General features: G+C 48.3%; 1 protein-coding gene across 1 annotated transcript in view; it reads left to right on the top strand.

Annotated features, from left to right (window-relative positions):
- Window positions 1–16,661, top strand: part of PACS1 (phosphofurin acidic cluster sorting protein 1) — a 115,129-nt gene that overhangs the window by 15,546 nt on the left and 82,922 nt on the right. Inside the window, exon 5 of the mRNA XM_088442519.1 lies at window positions 1,593–1,737. Within this exon, the coding sequence (XP_088298645.1) occupies window positions 1,593–1,737 (145 nt within the window). The remainder of the gene's footprint in view (window positions 1–1,592; window positions 1,738–16,661) is intronic.

The raw sequence follows: 16,661 nt of genomic DNA, 5'->3' as shown, positions 1-16,661 counted from the left end.
AACCTAAATATAGTGTCCACCAGTTAGTAGATTATCTCTGTTAAATATATTGATGGAATTCAGGGCTTATTAGTGTGCCCCAAACAGTAACTCCAGCATATGTATAAGAGGTATTACAAGACTTGTCAAGGGGGAGTCCAATTAGCCTTGTGTGTATGGTGGGGACCTGAAGAAGTGTCCATGCATTGACTTATTTACCTATCTACCTACCTTCTCACAGCCACATTTGTGAGCTTGGACTGTACACATTGCCACCAGCGCTTCCAGGTGATTCCTGAATAAAGGTCGCTATACTACAAGGACTTCACTGAGACTTACAGATAAGCACCTTGTTTTTTATTCAATAAACTGCCAACTAGTGATATACAAAATCCTAAACTGCCTGTTACTTGTTGCTTGTTTTGAATGAGGACCGTACATACCAGACAACCAATTGCACATTACATTGCACCATCACTCTCCAGCTCAGTCATGAGACACAGCATCATACGCACAAGTAATCCAGGAGACCACACATCTAAGGATCACTTGGCTAACTGGACTCCCCCTTGACAAGTTTGGTAATCCCTCTTATACATATGCTGGAGTTGCAGTTTTTTGCACACTGGGCCGGATTCACTATGGATCGCAACTGCGATTGCTGCTGCGATTACACATGCAGTCTGGCTGCAAAGATATACTAATCCATTGCGATCGCTATGCCGTCGCAGCACTACATTGGGACGCCCACCTTACCTAACACACATCCGTAATGTTTAGCAAGACTGCAAAACCATCTGTAACATCAAGTACCATCGCAGCCTCATGCACACTCGCACAAGCTCTGATCTTACTCAGGAATTACTAACCTTTTTGCACGCACTGAGCACTTGAGCTGCGTATGGCATTGCAGTGGATAATTTATGCATGCCCCTGCAATGGCGTTCAAACGCACTGGCACGCCTGTGTTTCGCCGACCACCCCCCTTGTCACCACCCTCAAAGGACACTTCCTGTCAATCACCCTGCGGTGGGTCTGCGTAGACTCTACGTAGACTCATACGCATGCGCAGAGCGCAACAATCGTCCGATTGTGTGTGTAATCGCAGTGCGATCCGTAATGAATCAGGTCCACTAATAAGCCCTGAATTCCATCAATATATTTAACAGAGCTAATCTACTAACTGGTGGATACTATATTTAACTATATTTACTATACATTTTGTTTTAAATGGACATTCGGGTTGTGCTACTATCCTCCAAGCATGTATTACATTTTTATATATGAATAAGTTGTTTTTCCATCTATTTTGCCCGCAAGTCTCTACTGTATTATTAAGTATTAATTTCATGATTTAACCTGTGTATGTATATATACACTTCATCCACTAGCGCTGTGGTTTTCCCTTTCTATTTAATATATACAGATCTCTAGGAGGTATTGACATCCGCTTTCAGGTGTATAATTGTGCAGCTCCTCCGTTCCCATGCAACAGATCTGTGTGTGATTCAAAAATCAATTACATTTGTTCGCTTGACTGATCAAAATTCATAAGCTACAGCCAAATAAAAATGTAAAGTTAATGTTTGCCCTCCTCCCTCTTTTCATCTCAGGTCTTACAGTTTCCCAGTGAGAGCGGCCTCGTCTTGTCTCTTCATAGCCATGCCAAGGATGTTTCTTTACCTGTTGCCGAGATAAATATCCACTCACTCTCTAGTCAGCCAATTGATCATGAGGGACCAAAAGCCAAATTATCTGGTATGATGAACACTTAATATTTGTGCTCCTGAAGAAATGTAAATTACCCATTTGTTAATGGCCAAACACCTACTTACTTATTTATGTATTTATTTTAACATGGGAACGCATTACGCAATATGTAGTAAGTCATTCTAAGCATATTCTATCAATATTTTTTGAACAAAGCTTTCCTATGAAGACACTTCAGTTCTTCCAACCAACAATTATTGTAGACAAGAGAGGAGAGATTCCTGCACAGGGCGAGGTGTTAATTCTGTAGAAATAGAATAGATACTAGTGTTCACTTTAGGCTATTCAACAGGCAGGGCTCCGATCAAGAGAGAGGGCACATCTGTGCGTGTGTTAGAAAAGGGGGGCTGCTCTCAGGGGAGGGGTGTGGACTCACACTAGGGGGCATGCCCAGCAAGCACAGAGAAGCTTGGACTGCCCCCAAGCTCTCCCCGCACTCTATTCCCCATCTGCACAGTGCACCCCCCCCATTATTTCCAGCACAGATAGTGTCCCGTTGCTTCTGCTGTCTGTCAGTGTGCAGAGTGATGGGGCCAGTACTGGTTGAAAGTTAGAGATGCTTCTGGTATCAGCAGAGGTTCGCAGGCGAGAGATCTTGATGTAAAACAGAGCATTGAGTCTGCTGTGTCATCACCCTGGTTAAAAGTAATAGGATAAATGGTAGTGTTGGGAGACTGGTGTGCAGATCATGGAGGCTTATAGCTCCTGTTTGTGCACAACCCTGTAAGTATTGATATCAAGCCACACTAGGTGGAACATGCATTACATTTGGGGTCTTCTTTGTAAGCAGATGGGGTTTCCTGGTCTGCGGTCAGTATCCCGACACCTGTCAGAATCCCATTGCATGCGTCCCGACCGCCGGAATCACGAAGGTAAGTAGCGGGGCTAGGGGGTTAGGCACTAGGGGGAGGGTTAGGGTTAGGCACTAAGTGGGGAGGGTTAGATTTAGGGTGCGGGGAGGGGAGGTTAGGTTTAGGCACTAGGGGGGAAGGTTAGGTTCAAGCACCGTGGAGGAAGGGTTAGGATTGGGAGAGTGGGAGGGTTAGGATGCCTACTGACAAGTGTCGGTATCCTAACCCTGTCGGGATGCAGGCGTCGAGATTCTGACTGCCAGGATCCTGAGCGCCGGAATCCCGTACCCATCCCGGTCTCCTTGCCTGCACGATTGGCCCAGGAAGCATACTGATTTTTGTCAAGGTTATGCATATTTCGCTTTAAATGTATTTATTAATATTGTGCTCCCTTTCTTCACTATAATCTAATAAAAGTTACATTTTAAGAAATACCAATACAAACCAACATGCCCAATAAATAAATAATGGTAATTTTCTCATTCATCCATATTGTTTCTTGGGGTATGGAGAGTGCTAGTACTGGACTTAGGCATTATCTGAACTAAGCAGAGATGTGTAACCATTATACCCCTCCACCAGATGTATTCAGTTCTTTAATTTGTGCCCATAAAATAGGGCACTTTTGTGTTTTCTCTGTTTTTTTTATTTTATTTTAACAGCATTGTGCATAGAGAGCATGGGATCCAGCACTAGTAAGTGCCATTCTTTTGCTCCCAGCTCTCATTAGCTCATTCAGACCTGCTCGCAAGATGCGGCCGGTCGCTGCCAAAAAGGGGCCGGATATTTAAATTCGACGCTCGCACTGTGTGGCGTAAGGACGCCCTCTATGTCTTAGCGAGCTACGCCACTGAGCGCTCGCTAGTGTATAAAGACGCTCCCTTTCCTCTCGCAACACACGTCATCTCCTGTTATTGTTGGATTAATCGGTAGCATCGAGAGCCATCGGAGCTGCTCGCAGCCCTTGAGGTAGCCTTACCCCACCTCAAGCACTGCGATTAGTGCTGGCTGAAATACATGCAGGTGACGTGTACAATGACGCTACTTTGCTAATTATGCACGCCCTTTAAACTGCGTTTTGGCGGCCTGACACGCCTGCGTCCGCAACACCACTCCCCCGTTTACAAGCACCTTCCCCTGTTACCACCCACAAACGGCACTATCTGTCACTCAAAGTAGCGGGCAGTTTGTGTACTACGAGCGCATGATTCCCCATCGCTGAGACTGGCTTGCGCGCACGCACTGCAAATTATACGCATGCGCACTGAGCAACAATCGCCCAGCAGCGAGCGATCGAGCCTTAGCAAACGGGTCTGAATTAGGTCCTCAGTTCCTAGACTGCCAATTGGATGGGTCATAGGGTTAATCAGGACTGGGGACCTGTGACTCTTCTCTTTAGCAATCGGCCACATGGACTCTGCTCCAGAGGACACGGACAAATCAGTGGCCCACTCTGGGCTGTAGTGGTGAAATCCACTAACAAGCAGCACCCCTGTAAATAATATACATACATATAGCCAGCCATTATTACAGGCGAATACCACCAGTAATGTAAGCCTCGCACAATGGGCCTGATTCAGAGCCGGACGCAATTAGCGCTCGCTCGTGGCTATTCAAATGAACCGTACGCTCTTTGCGGTCTGTTCACGCCTCTAGGTCTGAACGAGCGAACAAAACTTGTGGTCGTTTTTTGGATAAATACGCCCCCTGCCGCTCGCATCCTACGTCATGTCCGCTATTTATTAGATTAATCGAGTACATCGACCAGCGTATGAACTGCTCGCTATTCTTGTGATTGGTTTTTGCTACCACAATCTTGCGAGCAGTTCTGGCTATAAAATAACCCAGTGACGTGGTCAATGACGCTGCTGTTTTAATTATGCACACCCATAAAACACCCGTTTTGACCTTTAAGCACGCCTGCGTTCGGATCTCCACTCCCCGTTTTCAAGCACCTTCCCCTGTTACCACCCACATACGCCTCATTCTGTCACTCAAATTATCAGGCATTCGCTATTTTGCAAGCACATGAATTTCGACCGCACTGACTGGTTCGCGCGAATGCGTATAACGATCCGTACGCATGCGCAGTTGGGCAAACATCGCTCGGAGCGAACGAGCGGCCGCTTACGAGCGGCTCTGAATCAGGCCCAATGTGTATTGGAGTTCTGAAAACAGCACACAATAGAGGACAGTGTGGACTAGGGAGAAGGGTTAGTCACATAAGGCAAAATTTACTAAGCGACTGGTTCTAAACGCCGGCGGTTTGGTGGTGATTTTGCTATCCGCAGATTTACTAAGGTCAAAACCGCTGCAAAACTACTGCAAAAGCGCCATCAAAACAAATTTTAGAATAGAATAGAACAGGGCTGTAATTTAGAAACCGATGCCAAACCGCCACCAAACCCCTGGGGTTTAGAACCTGCCGTCAAACCGCCGGTGTTTAGAACCCGCCGTTTAGTAAATTTTGCCCATAGTGTTCTTTTGACATTACTGTTGTTTTTTAATCAGATCTGGATTCCATCATCGTTGATGCTTCAGGAGGTTAAGCTCTTTACTTCCAATGAAGCTTTAAAAAACCAGAGGATGGAGGTTTCAATTCTTTTGTGTCTCAGGGAAGACACAAGAAGCTTCCCCGAAGGCTTAGTCCAGCAGTTATCATGCTCTTATAAGTGGATGTCAAGACCATTCCATTTTTGCGATTATACTTGCGGATGTTTCAGCTGCAGCGAATCCCAACTTGGCCATTCAAGAATTTAAATTGTCATATACAACCCTGTCAGTTCCTGCCTTGTTGACTCAGAAGATGCAGCCTAGGCCTGGGTGTGCCCCTGTAAGACTGGCATTGAACCATTTTGACCACGAACAGACGGCCTGATTCAGACCCGGACGCTAAGGCGCGATCGCTCGCTGCCAAAAGGGTCTGGGTATGCAAATTCCGCAATCGCACTGTGTGGCGTAAGGACGCCCTCTATGTCTTAGAGAGTGACGGCAGTGAGCGAACGCTGGTGTATAAAGACACCCACTTTCCTTTCTTAACACACGTCATCTCCAGGAAGTGTATGATTAATCAGTAACATCGAGAGCCATCGGAGCTGCACGCAGCTCTTGAGGTTGCTCCTACCCCACCACAAGCATTGCGATCAGTGCTGACTGAAATACAACCAGGTGACGTGTACAATGACGCCCTCAATGCTAATTATGCACGCCCTTTAAACACCGTTTTGACGCTCAGACACGCCTGCGTTCGCACCACCACTCCCCCGTTCACAAGCAGCTTCCCCTGTTGCCACCCACAAACGGCACAATCTGTCACTCAAGGTAGCGCTCAGTCAATGTGCTACGAGCGCATGAATCCCGATCGCAGTGACTGGGTCGCGCATGCGCACTGCAATGCATGCACACATGCGAACCATCAGCAGCTACGAGCGAACGCTTCTTAGCGTCCAGGTTTGAATCAGGCCCATAGTCTGTAGGGTTGGTGATGCTGGGCTTTTGTCTCCAGGGATCTTGTGGAGATGGACTCTATGGCCTCTCGGTGACATTCTGCGGGACGTGCATGAGGTATCTGCATTAGCCAAAACGGTATTGGTATGCCAATATGCTGAGTAGTGGTACGCCAACGTCCTCAGCACAGCGATGGAAACACTTCGGCGATTCCCCATCCAACCTGAACTCAGCCAGTGCCCATTTCTCCATCAGGACATAGCTCAGTTGGCTTTGACTACATGGCTTTGAATCCTCCGAGCTAAGGGGTTGTTCAATCAGATAATTGAAACCATGATGAATTACCAGAAAGCAGTGTTTTATAAAAAGTTATCATTGTGTTTAGAAGATTTCAATCTACATGGCGTGAAAGCAAATGGGTCCACATGTCCTTATTCAAGTTAGTTCTTCTTGTCATTCTTGCAGGAGTTCAGACCATTCTTCTTGGAGTACTCCATATCTAGCCGCCTTATGTTCCCTCGGTTGTCCCATGGGATATTAACTTGGTTCCTTTAGAAACAAAACATCAAACTTTTTGTATTTCATGAATCTTAATATTCCGACCCGGAAGGTTTCATTTTTGCTGCCCATTTCTTCTGCCAGATACTTTTCGGAGTTAGTAGCCCATTCTTGTTGGTCCCTGTTTATGACTTTTCATCAATATAGGGCACTCCTTCGTATCAGAAATTGTGTTTCTTGCATTGGGTGAAAACATGGCCTCTGGCAGTGGCCATTCTCTTTGTCTTCTTGATTACGTCCAAAATCAGAGGATCTATGTGGATAGAATTATTACATTCCATAACAATGACAGGTTCTTGGTCTCTATGATGCACACAAGTGAGGTTAGCCAGCGACCAAGTAGTATGTGTGCTAGGTGGATCACAGCGACCATCTGGCACCGATGTTTCAGAGGGGTACATATTCCTGATTGACAGGTGGTCCATTCTACCAGATTGGTGAGCGCCACTTGGGCAGCACGGCACAGTGTTTCTGTGGAGCAGTTAGGCCATGCGGCCACCTGATCATCTGTCCATACAAAATTGTACAAAAGTAATGTTTTTGTAGCCAGAGATGCAAGTTTTGGGCATAAAATTTTGTATGCAGCCATAGTGTGTTCCCTCTCTTAAGGGTATCTGTGGTATGTCCCTATGGTACTCCACTATTCCTCTGTTTGAATGCCAGAGTAAAGAGGATTTTTGGTACTCACTGAAATCTGTTTTTCTTAATTCATCTCTGGGACACCACGTTCCCTCCCTTTCTCTCTTAATCTCTTTTTATGTTTCCACTCTTTTGTTTGAGTGTTTGTCTCGTTCAGTGTATAGTAACTATCTTATGAGTTCATTAAAATCATATAAAATAGTTTGCAGATTGTGCCTTCCCCTGGGAGAATGCACTGTACATCCTATGTTATTACAGTGCCCCCACAATGAATTAAGGAAAACAGATTTAATGTTGAGTACCAAAAATCTTTTTAGTGTCCACCTTATTCAACACAGGTATTTAATCTGGGTTGCCCTGGCCTGAATAGTTGCCCTTGGTTGATCATACTAGGAAATAGGTTGGTGATGCTGCCCTGGATCCAGGTCTGGACCTCTTTAAAAACCTCTATCTTGTGTGTTGCTGCCAGTTGCACCATTTGGTTACATTCTTGGGAATTGGATATGAGGTCAAAGACATTCTGGAGATGCTACCCTTTGCAGGATAATCTTTTTTGTGCCAGAGCTGGACAAGATAAATTCTTAGGTCACAGACGGAACAGCCCCAAGTCCATAGATCGCAGGTTTAATTCCTTTTAGCACTCAGGCTAGGGGAGAGGTTACTTTGCCAGGGGGCCAGAGCAACACTTCTATGGAAGATCCCCAGAGGGTAAGTCAGGCATGTTCAGACAAACGCCTAGGACCAAAAGAGTAGCCTTCAGCATGATGGCATCCCATCCCACCCAGACTCTCCTGTGGATTAACAGTATCGTCAGAGAATACTTTCTGTATCTTACTGGAGCTCTGCTTACAAGATTCTCGAAATGAGAAGCTCGATCAGAATATTGGCCCTTATGAAGGCTAGCATCTAGGGTGACTGATCCAGTTCTCAGAGAACAACACGGTTGCGGCTATTATTCACATCTGTTCCTAGACTAAAAGCCAGACATGACCTTCAGGCCCATCTAAAATCTCTAAGGTCTAAACTTTCACTTGTGGGTGGGAATATTCCAGATGGAATCCATTTACTCAATGATCAGTTCCGTTGAAGGTTTTAGTCACTCGCTTCACTGGACATCAAGCAAGCATACCTTCATATTCTTATATGGCAGAGCCATCACAAACTTCTTAGGTTTTCATTGGGGAATGGCCGCAACCCAGAATATTCACCAAAGTAATGACTGTTATGGCGGCTTTGTTTAGATCCAAAGGTGTAAAGGTCTATTTTGAGACATCCTCATCAAACCAACTTCTCCAGATCCACCTGCCTCTCATGTTGGTGACTTTGGAAGTGTACATGGTCTTCAAGGGTCACTGTTCAACACCAGCTGGCAGAAGGTTTTACTTTTAGAGGAGAAAATGCATGCGGTCCAAACTGCGGACAAGATGTTGAGTCTCAAGCTAGTTTCCATCCTTTAGTGTGTGAAACTGTTGGGGTGGATGCTTTCTTGTTTAAAAGCTGTAAAGTTTACCCGCTTCCATTCACACCCTTCCAGATATAAATCTTGGCCCAGTGGTCGAGGTCCAACCCTATCCTGACATTCCAGATATCCTGTCTGTTCCAATGAGTCCAGCAATCACTGCTGTAGTGGCTAAAATGCAAAACCTCAGTGAGGTGTGTCCCTTCTCCATCTGGGACTAAACTCCAATATGTAGGGTTGGGGACTGTAACAATTTCACTTGGATCCGGGGCATTTGGAACTGCTTTCAAATGAGCCCAGGTTTCCTGAGCAGCATGAACATACAGATAAAGTTAGACAACGTGATTGTGGTGACTTACATCAACCTCAAAGGGGACAACCAGGAGTCATCTGGCGAAGCAGGAAATTACCATGTTGGATGAAACATCATGTCCCATCAATTTCGGTCTATCGACTTCCTAAGTCAACAATGCTGCACAATGGGTCATTTCTACTATTCGCCAAGCCTATGTTTTGGAAGGTGCTCCAGTTCCTGAATGGTTCACGGCCCACTTTACAAGGTCGATGGACACCTCTTCTGCTGTGGTTTGGTCATCCATTAATATAAACACAAGTTCAGAATTTCTTTTGTCTGTGGGAAATGTATGAATTGCAATTGCCATCATCTCTTCTTGTAATTGATGGCTTGCCGCCATTTGTGTTCACTAGCATGTAACAATCTCTTCTTGTCGATATACAGCTGTCCCAGCAATGAAGATTCTTCCGAGTTTTCCTCTTTGGGAAATTTTAAGGAAAGTAGCCTTAGAAAGTTTTAGAAAGTTCAAAAATACAGCAGACGGCCGGGCTGGGACTAAAAATAGGCCCTGGCATTTACAGCACACAGGCCCACCTCACATCAGCAACAGGCATAGACTCCTCCCCTTACTGGTCCTGACTCCTCCCACATCTTAGTCTATCTTAGGGGTGGCCAACCAGTGAGAGGCAAAGAGCCAAAAAATTTCTGTAGTCAAGTTAAAGAGCCGATATCATGCGCGTGCAAAAATGGGGCGTGGCCTGGCTGGCACAATGCCATGCCTCATTTTTGTGTGCACGCCATTGGTATGACATTTGCAGGAGCATGACCTTATGTCTCACCCCCGTAGTAGTGTCCCTTATGCAATGCCCCCTGTAGTAGAACCCCTTATGCAATTCCCCCTGTAATAATGCCCATTATGCAGTGCTTCCTGCAGTAGTGCCCCTTATACAGTGCCCCATGTAGTATAGCCCATTATGCATGCGCACGGTGTCTATTCACCTAGTGGTGATCGAACACAACTTTTCCCACCCGCAGGTGGAGAAGGCTGAGGGGATGCTGTTTTAGCGGCAGGAAAACTAGGTCACACACAAATAAAAGAGAAGGCATTTTCCCAGTTGACCAAGCCCTAGCTTAGCAGTTGTAAAGGATTAGATAGTGGGCCTCATTCAGCAAGGATAGCAGCTGTTAAAGCATACGCAGATGGGTGATTGTTGCGTACTGCGCATGTGTATGCATCGCAGTGCACATACGCGGATGCCTCACTGCGATCGGGACTACGCAGACCCATCGTAGAGGAATTGACATGTACCGTTTGAGAGTGGTGACAGCGGGTGGTCGGAGAAACGTAGGCGTCCCAGGGCGTTTGAACGTCGTTGCAGGGGCATGCATAAATTAGCCATTGCGATGGCATATGCAGCATGAGCTCTCTCTTCGTGCAGGAAAGTTAGCAATTTAGTTGTAGGACCATACCTGCCTTATTTGTGAGAGTGGTTCCGATGTACTTCGATGTTACCGATGTTTTGGCTGGATTGCAAGGTATTACGAATGTGTGAAAGGGGAAGTGGACGCCTGCATGTTGTTCGTCCAAGTGCTTTGCGATTGCAGTTGTTAGCATACTTTCGCAGCATACCTTCTTTGCATGATTGCAGCCGTAATCGCATCAGCGATCCTTGCTGAATGAGGCCCAGTGTTCACTTTAGGATTTTTTTTAGGGCAGGAATGCTAAACGCAGAGGACAACACGTCTGTGCACACCAAAACAGAGCCATTACTACAAATTTGGTGCCTTGTGTACATAAAGAGCATTGGTGCCCCCATCCATAATCGAAGCAGGGAGAGCGACCACACAATAGTACTTATAAAAGTTTTTATTCTCATTATGCCACACAGTAGTGCCCCCTAGAACACATTATGCCACACAGTAATGCCCCCTAGAGCACATTTTACCACACAGTAATGCCACTTTGAACATTATGCCACACAGTAATGCCCTTTTAAACATTATGCCACACAGTAGACAATTTTAATGCACTTTGAACATTATGCCACACAGTAATGCCTATTTGAACGTTATGCCACACATTAATGTCCCTTTGAACAGTATGCCTCACAGTAATGCCCATTTGAACATTACACCACACAGTAATGCCCCTTTGAACATTATGCCACACAGTAGACAATTTTAATGCCCATTGAACATTATGCCACACAGTAATGCCCTTTGAACCAGTAATGCCTCTTTGAACATTATGCTCTCCCCCAGCAACTCACCTTCGCCTAGGGAGGCTGATTCTGGTCCGGCTGTTGCTGGCTTCCCCACTTTCTACGGCCGCCGTTGGTCTCCTCCTGACCATGCCTGAACAGGCCTGACGCTGCCCACGTCGGGGAAGCTGTAAGGTCCGACGAGACTTTGTCATCTCCTGGCCTGAGAAAAGTGCAGCCGAGCAGCCCTGCAGCCAGCTCACAGCAGCTGTCAGAATTGCCTCTGGCCGTCTGCCATTACTCCCAGATTACCCCCGCCACGAATCTCATACCATGCCACGTTGTTACAGGGCTGTGTAATGACTTCACTACGTAATGACACGGCCGCACATAACATTTACCTGAGCGAAGTGCCGAATGGGACGCGGTGCTGCCGGGCAGGCCTACACGTCTCCAGCTCACAGGAGCTGTCAGAATAGCGTCGGGCCGACCACCCACCCATATTCCCAATGCCCCGATCATGCTTCTCACACACAGCCGTCAGCCGCGCCATGACTTCATTACGCAAATTAAACCACCCCGAGCATGGTGCCGCCTGGGAGGCGGCGCTGCCGGGTAAGCCTGCGCTTGGCCGGACCGGCCCATATGGCCATCAGACCTTCTGGCATCTGCCAGAAGTGCCATATGGCCAGTCCAGCCCTGGTAAAGCATATAAATCAACCCCCCTCCCAAGTATGGGCGAATGAGAAAAGAGTATTTCTCTTTCAGCAAGGCTGGGGAACACTGAACAGTGGGATTTTAGGTTGGGACTGTAGCTGGCACTTAAATGAAACTGTAGCTTTAAAAAGCTCCTCCTCCCTGCAATCCCACAGTTCCAGTGTTCTTTAAGTGCCTGAGGCGTAGGGCACTTTTTGGAGGGGCTGCTTTGCAGCTCTTGTAGGTAGCTTTTGTTTTTACTTGTAATCTTTTTTTTATTTCTAACTTAGTGGCTGTGCGTTGCCTTTAGCAGCGAACAGTGGGCCTGATTCAGAGACAGATGCTCGCTCTGAATCATGGCTTTTTTTTTTCTACTTCAGGGTCCATAGGGTTCCACAGGATACCTTGGGGGTATAGGCGATGGCGGCAGACATCCAGGCACCACAAAGTTAAAAACTTCTCCATCCTCCCAGGATGCACTGGGGTCCCTCTCCAATACCCCGCCCCCAAGCCTCAGACACTCAGTTTTCGTCGGTGCCTGGCCGAAGTCTGATGCACCGTACAGAGTGGGGGTCTGCACGGCCCCTGAAGTTCTTCAATGCAGCTGTGGCTGCACATCTAACGAGCAGACAACATGGACAGTCTGTACTGACGTCCATGTCGTCGCTCCTACACCCCGCTGGTACCAGAACGCCGGTACTGATCCGGGGATGCTGGTGGGTGACTGGGGTCACAGCTAGCGGTGGCCCCGGTTGCCCGGACTGTGGCCGGATTTACGGGGGTTCAGGTAAGCGGCAAGGTCCCGCGGTGGGTCCCAGCCGAATAGCACAGTCCTTAGTCCCCAGGCAGGGGGTTCCCTGGGGACTGGCTGCAGTGTGGAACCAGGCTACTGATCCCTGTGCTTTCCACTACACCCTGGGACTGAGGACTGTACATAAACAGTAAATGTCCAGCGTCCCAGGGGTTAAATGCATGCCAGGGGAGCGCGCTTTCCCTGCTAAGCAGCCGGCGCCTCCCCCACTGCACACGGCCTCTCCACAAGGTGGTTAGGCATCTGCATGCGCTTCGCCCCCGGACCAGCCCTCCCTCTGCTCCTCGGTAGCCATTTTAATACATGTGGCATACGCTGCTGGAAGCTGTTAACGTGGACATCGTGGTCTGGGTCCCCCTGCATACCTCTCCTCCGGTGCAAGGTCAGTGTATGCAGCCCTGTTTCCTACCAGGCTGAGGTCTGGTTAGTTGATGAAGCGCAGATACTGCAGGGTTTTCAATATTCTGCATTGTATGTGACTTTGGGCTAGCGCTGCTGTCTGTTACTTTCACTTTCACATACTGTCAGCTATTTCCCTATCCCTTTCTTCTTCTCTGCTAACAAGCCCTTGCGGTGCGGTGTTGCAAGGGGGATTTATACCTCACTATACAACTTGTTGTGAAGTGCGGTGGTCACATACAGCTCCGGGTCACACACTCAGTATGTCTGACAGTGAGCACGATTTCCCTATTCCGCCTAAGTGTACTGTATGCAAGGTACCATTGGCAGAGGGTGATGGTAACTCTGATGGATTATGTAAGGCGTGCCTGCGGTTGGCACGGCCGAATTCTGTCACTACACCTGTGCAGGAGCTACCATGGGCTTGTTTTGCTACGGCACTTACTATCCTGGTGGGCCAGTTAACGACAACCCCTGCGTGTCCCCAGATGGGGGTCTCACAGCAGTCTATGGTGTTGTCCCCTATGCAGGGGTTTCCTAAACAGTTAATAGTACCTCAGAGTTTCCCGTTGTCGCCCCCTCAGGTCATCCATGAACCTGCGTGGGCTAATTCACTGTCTACCTCAGTACAACAGCAATCAGAGGTGTTAAGAGCGAGTCGTCTGTGCGGGCGCAGAAGCGTCAGCTGCAACCTCATCAAGATCAGGATGCTGTGACGACAGATGATGGCTCATACGTGCGGTGCGCACGGCCTTGGTTATTGAGGATGACGCTCCTCCTGTAGCTAAATCAAAATATGCCTTTTTCAAGGATATTAAAAGTGATGCTACGGTGTTTCCCCTATCTGATCAGCTAGTGGATCATTTAGAGGAGGCGTGGAAAACGCCGGGTAAGCGTTACCAGCCCCCTAGACGGTTTGCAGTGGCATACCCTTTTGCAGATAATTATTTTGCAAAACGGGATAAACCGCCACATGTGGATTCACACGTCTAGTAAAGAGTGCTGCGTTGCCTATGCCCTCTATGTCCTCCTTAAAGGATCCAACGGATCGCAGGGTAGAAATATATTTGAAAATGATTTATTCCCTTGCAGGAGGCGTGTCCAGACCGGCTTTGGCCGTGTACTGGGTGGCAAGAGCTATGGAGCACTGGGCTGATACCTTGGAGGCATCCCTGGACCCAGACTCGTCAGGTGGAGTTGGTGGGTAATTTAAGGTACTCAGCTACCTTCATTAATGAGGCAGCTTTAGATATGGGCCTCATGGCGTCCAAGATCTCCTCGGCAGCAGTGGCGGCTCGTCGTATCCTGTGGCTGCGTTCTTGGAAGGCGGATGCTGATTCCAAAAAGGGTTTGGAGGGGTTACCCTTCAATGGAGAAATGATGTTTGGCCCTGAGCTAGACAAAATTGTGGATACTTCGGCAGCAGCTAAGTCTGCGTGTCTGTTTTCCACTACTGTCCCATCAGGAGCGGGTTCTTCGTCCTTTCGGCCCTACAGAATGCAGAACAGACCCAGGGTATAGTCCTTTCCTAGGAGGACTGCTTCCAAGAAACCTGCAAAGCCCAGGAAGCAGACCTGGAGTACCAGACGTCCCACTCCCAAATCCGATGACAAACCTTGGGCCTGACGGTACGGGCCACTCTTTGGGAGACCTCAAAGTGGGAGGCCGACTTCTAAAATTCACCCAAAGCTGGTGTCTGACCACTTCAGACACATGGGTCAGAGAAGTGGTCTCTCAGGGGTACGCCCTCTCCTTCCGCAGGAGGCCTCCCAGCCGGTTTTTCACCATGGGCCTTCCGTCCAATCAGGACAAGGCCTGAGAACTCAAGAAGGTAATGCACTCGATGCTCCAGAATGGAGTTACAGTGCCAGTTCCTTTGTCTCAGAAGGGATTGGGGTATTACTCCAATCTTTTTCTGGTGCAGAAACCCAATGGGTCCTACCGGCCAATACTCAACCTCAAATCCCTCAACAAATTTCTGAGGGTTCCTCGGTTCAGGATGGAGACCCTGCGTTCCATTATTTTAGCAATTGATCCTGGGGATTTCATGGTGTCGCTGGATATTCAGGATGCTTACCTGCATATCCCTATTGTCCCAGCACACCACGATTTGCAGTGGTCAAGGACCACTTCCAGTTTCAGGCTCTGCCCTTCGGTCTGGCTACAGCACCTCGGGTGTTCACCAAAGTTATGGCCGTCATGGGAGCCCACCTGCGGTTGCACGGAGTCCGCCTGTTACCTTTTCTGGACGATCTCCTGTTACTGGCGGAGTCCTCAGAGAAACTTCAGCGCCATCTGCAACTAACAGTCTCTGTATTGCAGTCTCTCGGCTGGCTGATAAATTGGTCCTCCCTGGTACCATCACAGAGGATGCTCCATCTAGGAGCTCTGTTGGATTCCCAACATCAGAGGATCTTGGTGACGGGAGAAAAGATCTCTGCGTTACAGGCAAAAGTCCGTCTTTACCTGCAGAGTCGCCGGGTGTCTATTCACTCGGCAATGAGGTTACTGGGATCCATGGTATCCATGTTCGACATGGTGGAGTTTGCCCAGTTTCACTCAAGACCTCTGCAGAAGCTGATCCTCTCCGGATGGAATGGGTCGCCCCAAAGGATAAAGACACAGACTATGGTGCTTTCCCCGGAGGTGCGATTATCTCTGGCCTGGTGGCTACAGACGCCTCACCTGAACAAGGGCCGCCCCTTTTGGAATGCAGACTGGGCCCTTCTGACGACGGATGCCAGTCTCCGAGGCTGGGGAGCGGTGATGGGTCCACACTTCTTTCAGGGAAGGTAGACATCGGTAGAAGCTGCTCTTCCAATAAACATATTGGAACTGCGGGCAGTATTCAAGGCTCTCCAGCAAGCAAGACAGGTACTGCAGGGTAAACCTGTGCAGGTACAGTCGGACAACACCACCACGGTGGCATACATAAACCGCCAAGGAGGGACTCGCAGTCAGGCGGCTCTGACAGAGGTGTCCCGCATTCTAGTACGGGCGGAATAGCATCTCACCGCAATATCAGCAGTGTTCATACCAGGAGTTCTCAACTGGGAAGCAGACTTTCTCAGCCGTCAAGACGTGCATCCAGGAGAGTGGTCTCTTCACCAGGAGGTGTGTCAGCTACTGGTGAACAAGTGGGGCCTTCCAGAGATAGATCTCATGGCCTTATGACACAACAACAAACTGCCAATGTTCGGATCAAGAACAAGAGACGCAAAGGCTTGTCTAGTGGACGCTCTGGCGGTCAAATGGACCTTCCAGTATGCGTACCTCTTCCCTCCGTTCCCCCTTCTTCCTCGAGTGATATGCAAATTCAAGCAAGAAGGCGGCACGCTACTGATGATTGCTCCAGCGTGGCCCAGGCGGCACTGGTACACGGATCTTCAGAGTCTCTTAGTGGACACTCCGCTGTTGTTGCCTCAACATCAGGACCTGCTATCTCAGGGTCCTTGACTTCATCCGGACCTGAGTCGGCTGTCTTTGACGGTGTGGCTATTGAGACTGCCCTCTTGAGGTCCAGAGGTTTCTCCAGTTCGGTGGTCAACACCATGCT

Source organism: Taudactylus pleione, unplaced genomic scaffold (genome assembly GCF_031769625.1).
Source record: "Taudactylus pleione unplaced genomic scaffold, aTauple2 ptg000313l, whole genome shotgun sequence".
Lineage (NCBI taxonomy): Eukaryota > Metazoa > Chordata > Amphibia > Anura > Myobatrachidae > Taudactylus > Taudactylus pleione.
Note: the sequence above shows the minus strand (reverse complement) of the source record. Positions and strands in the feature narration are given on the sequence as shown.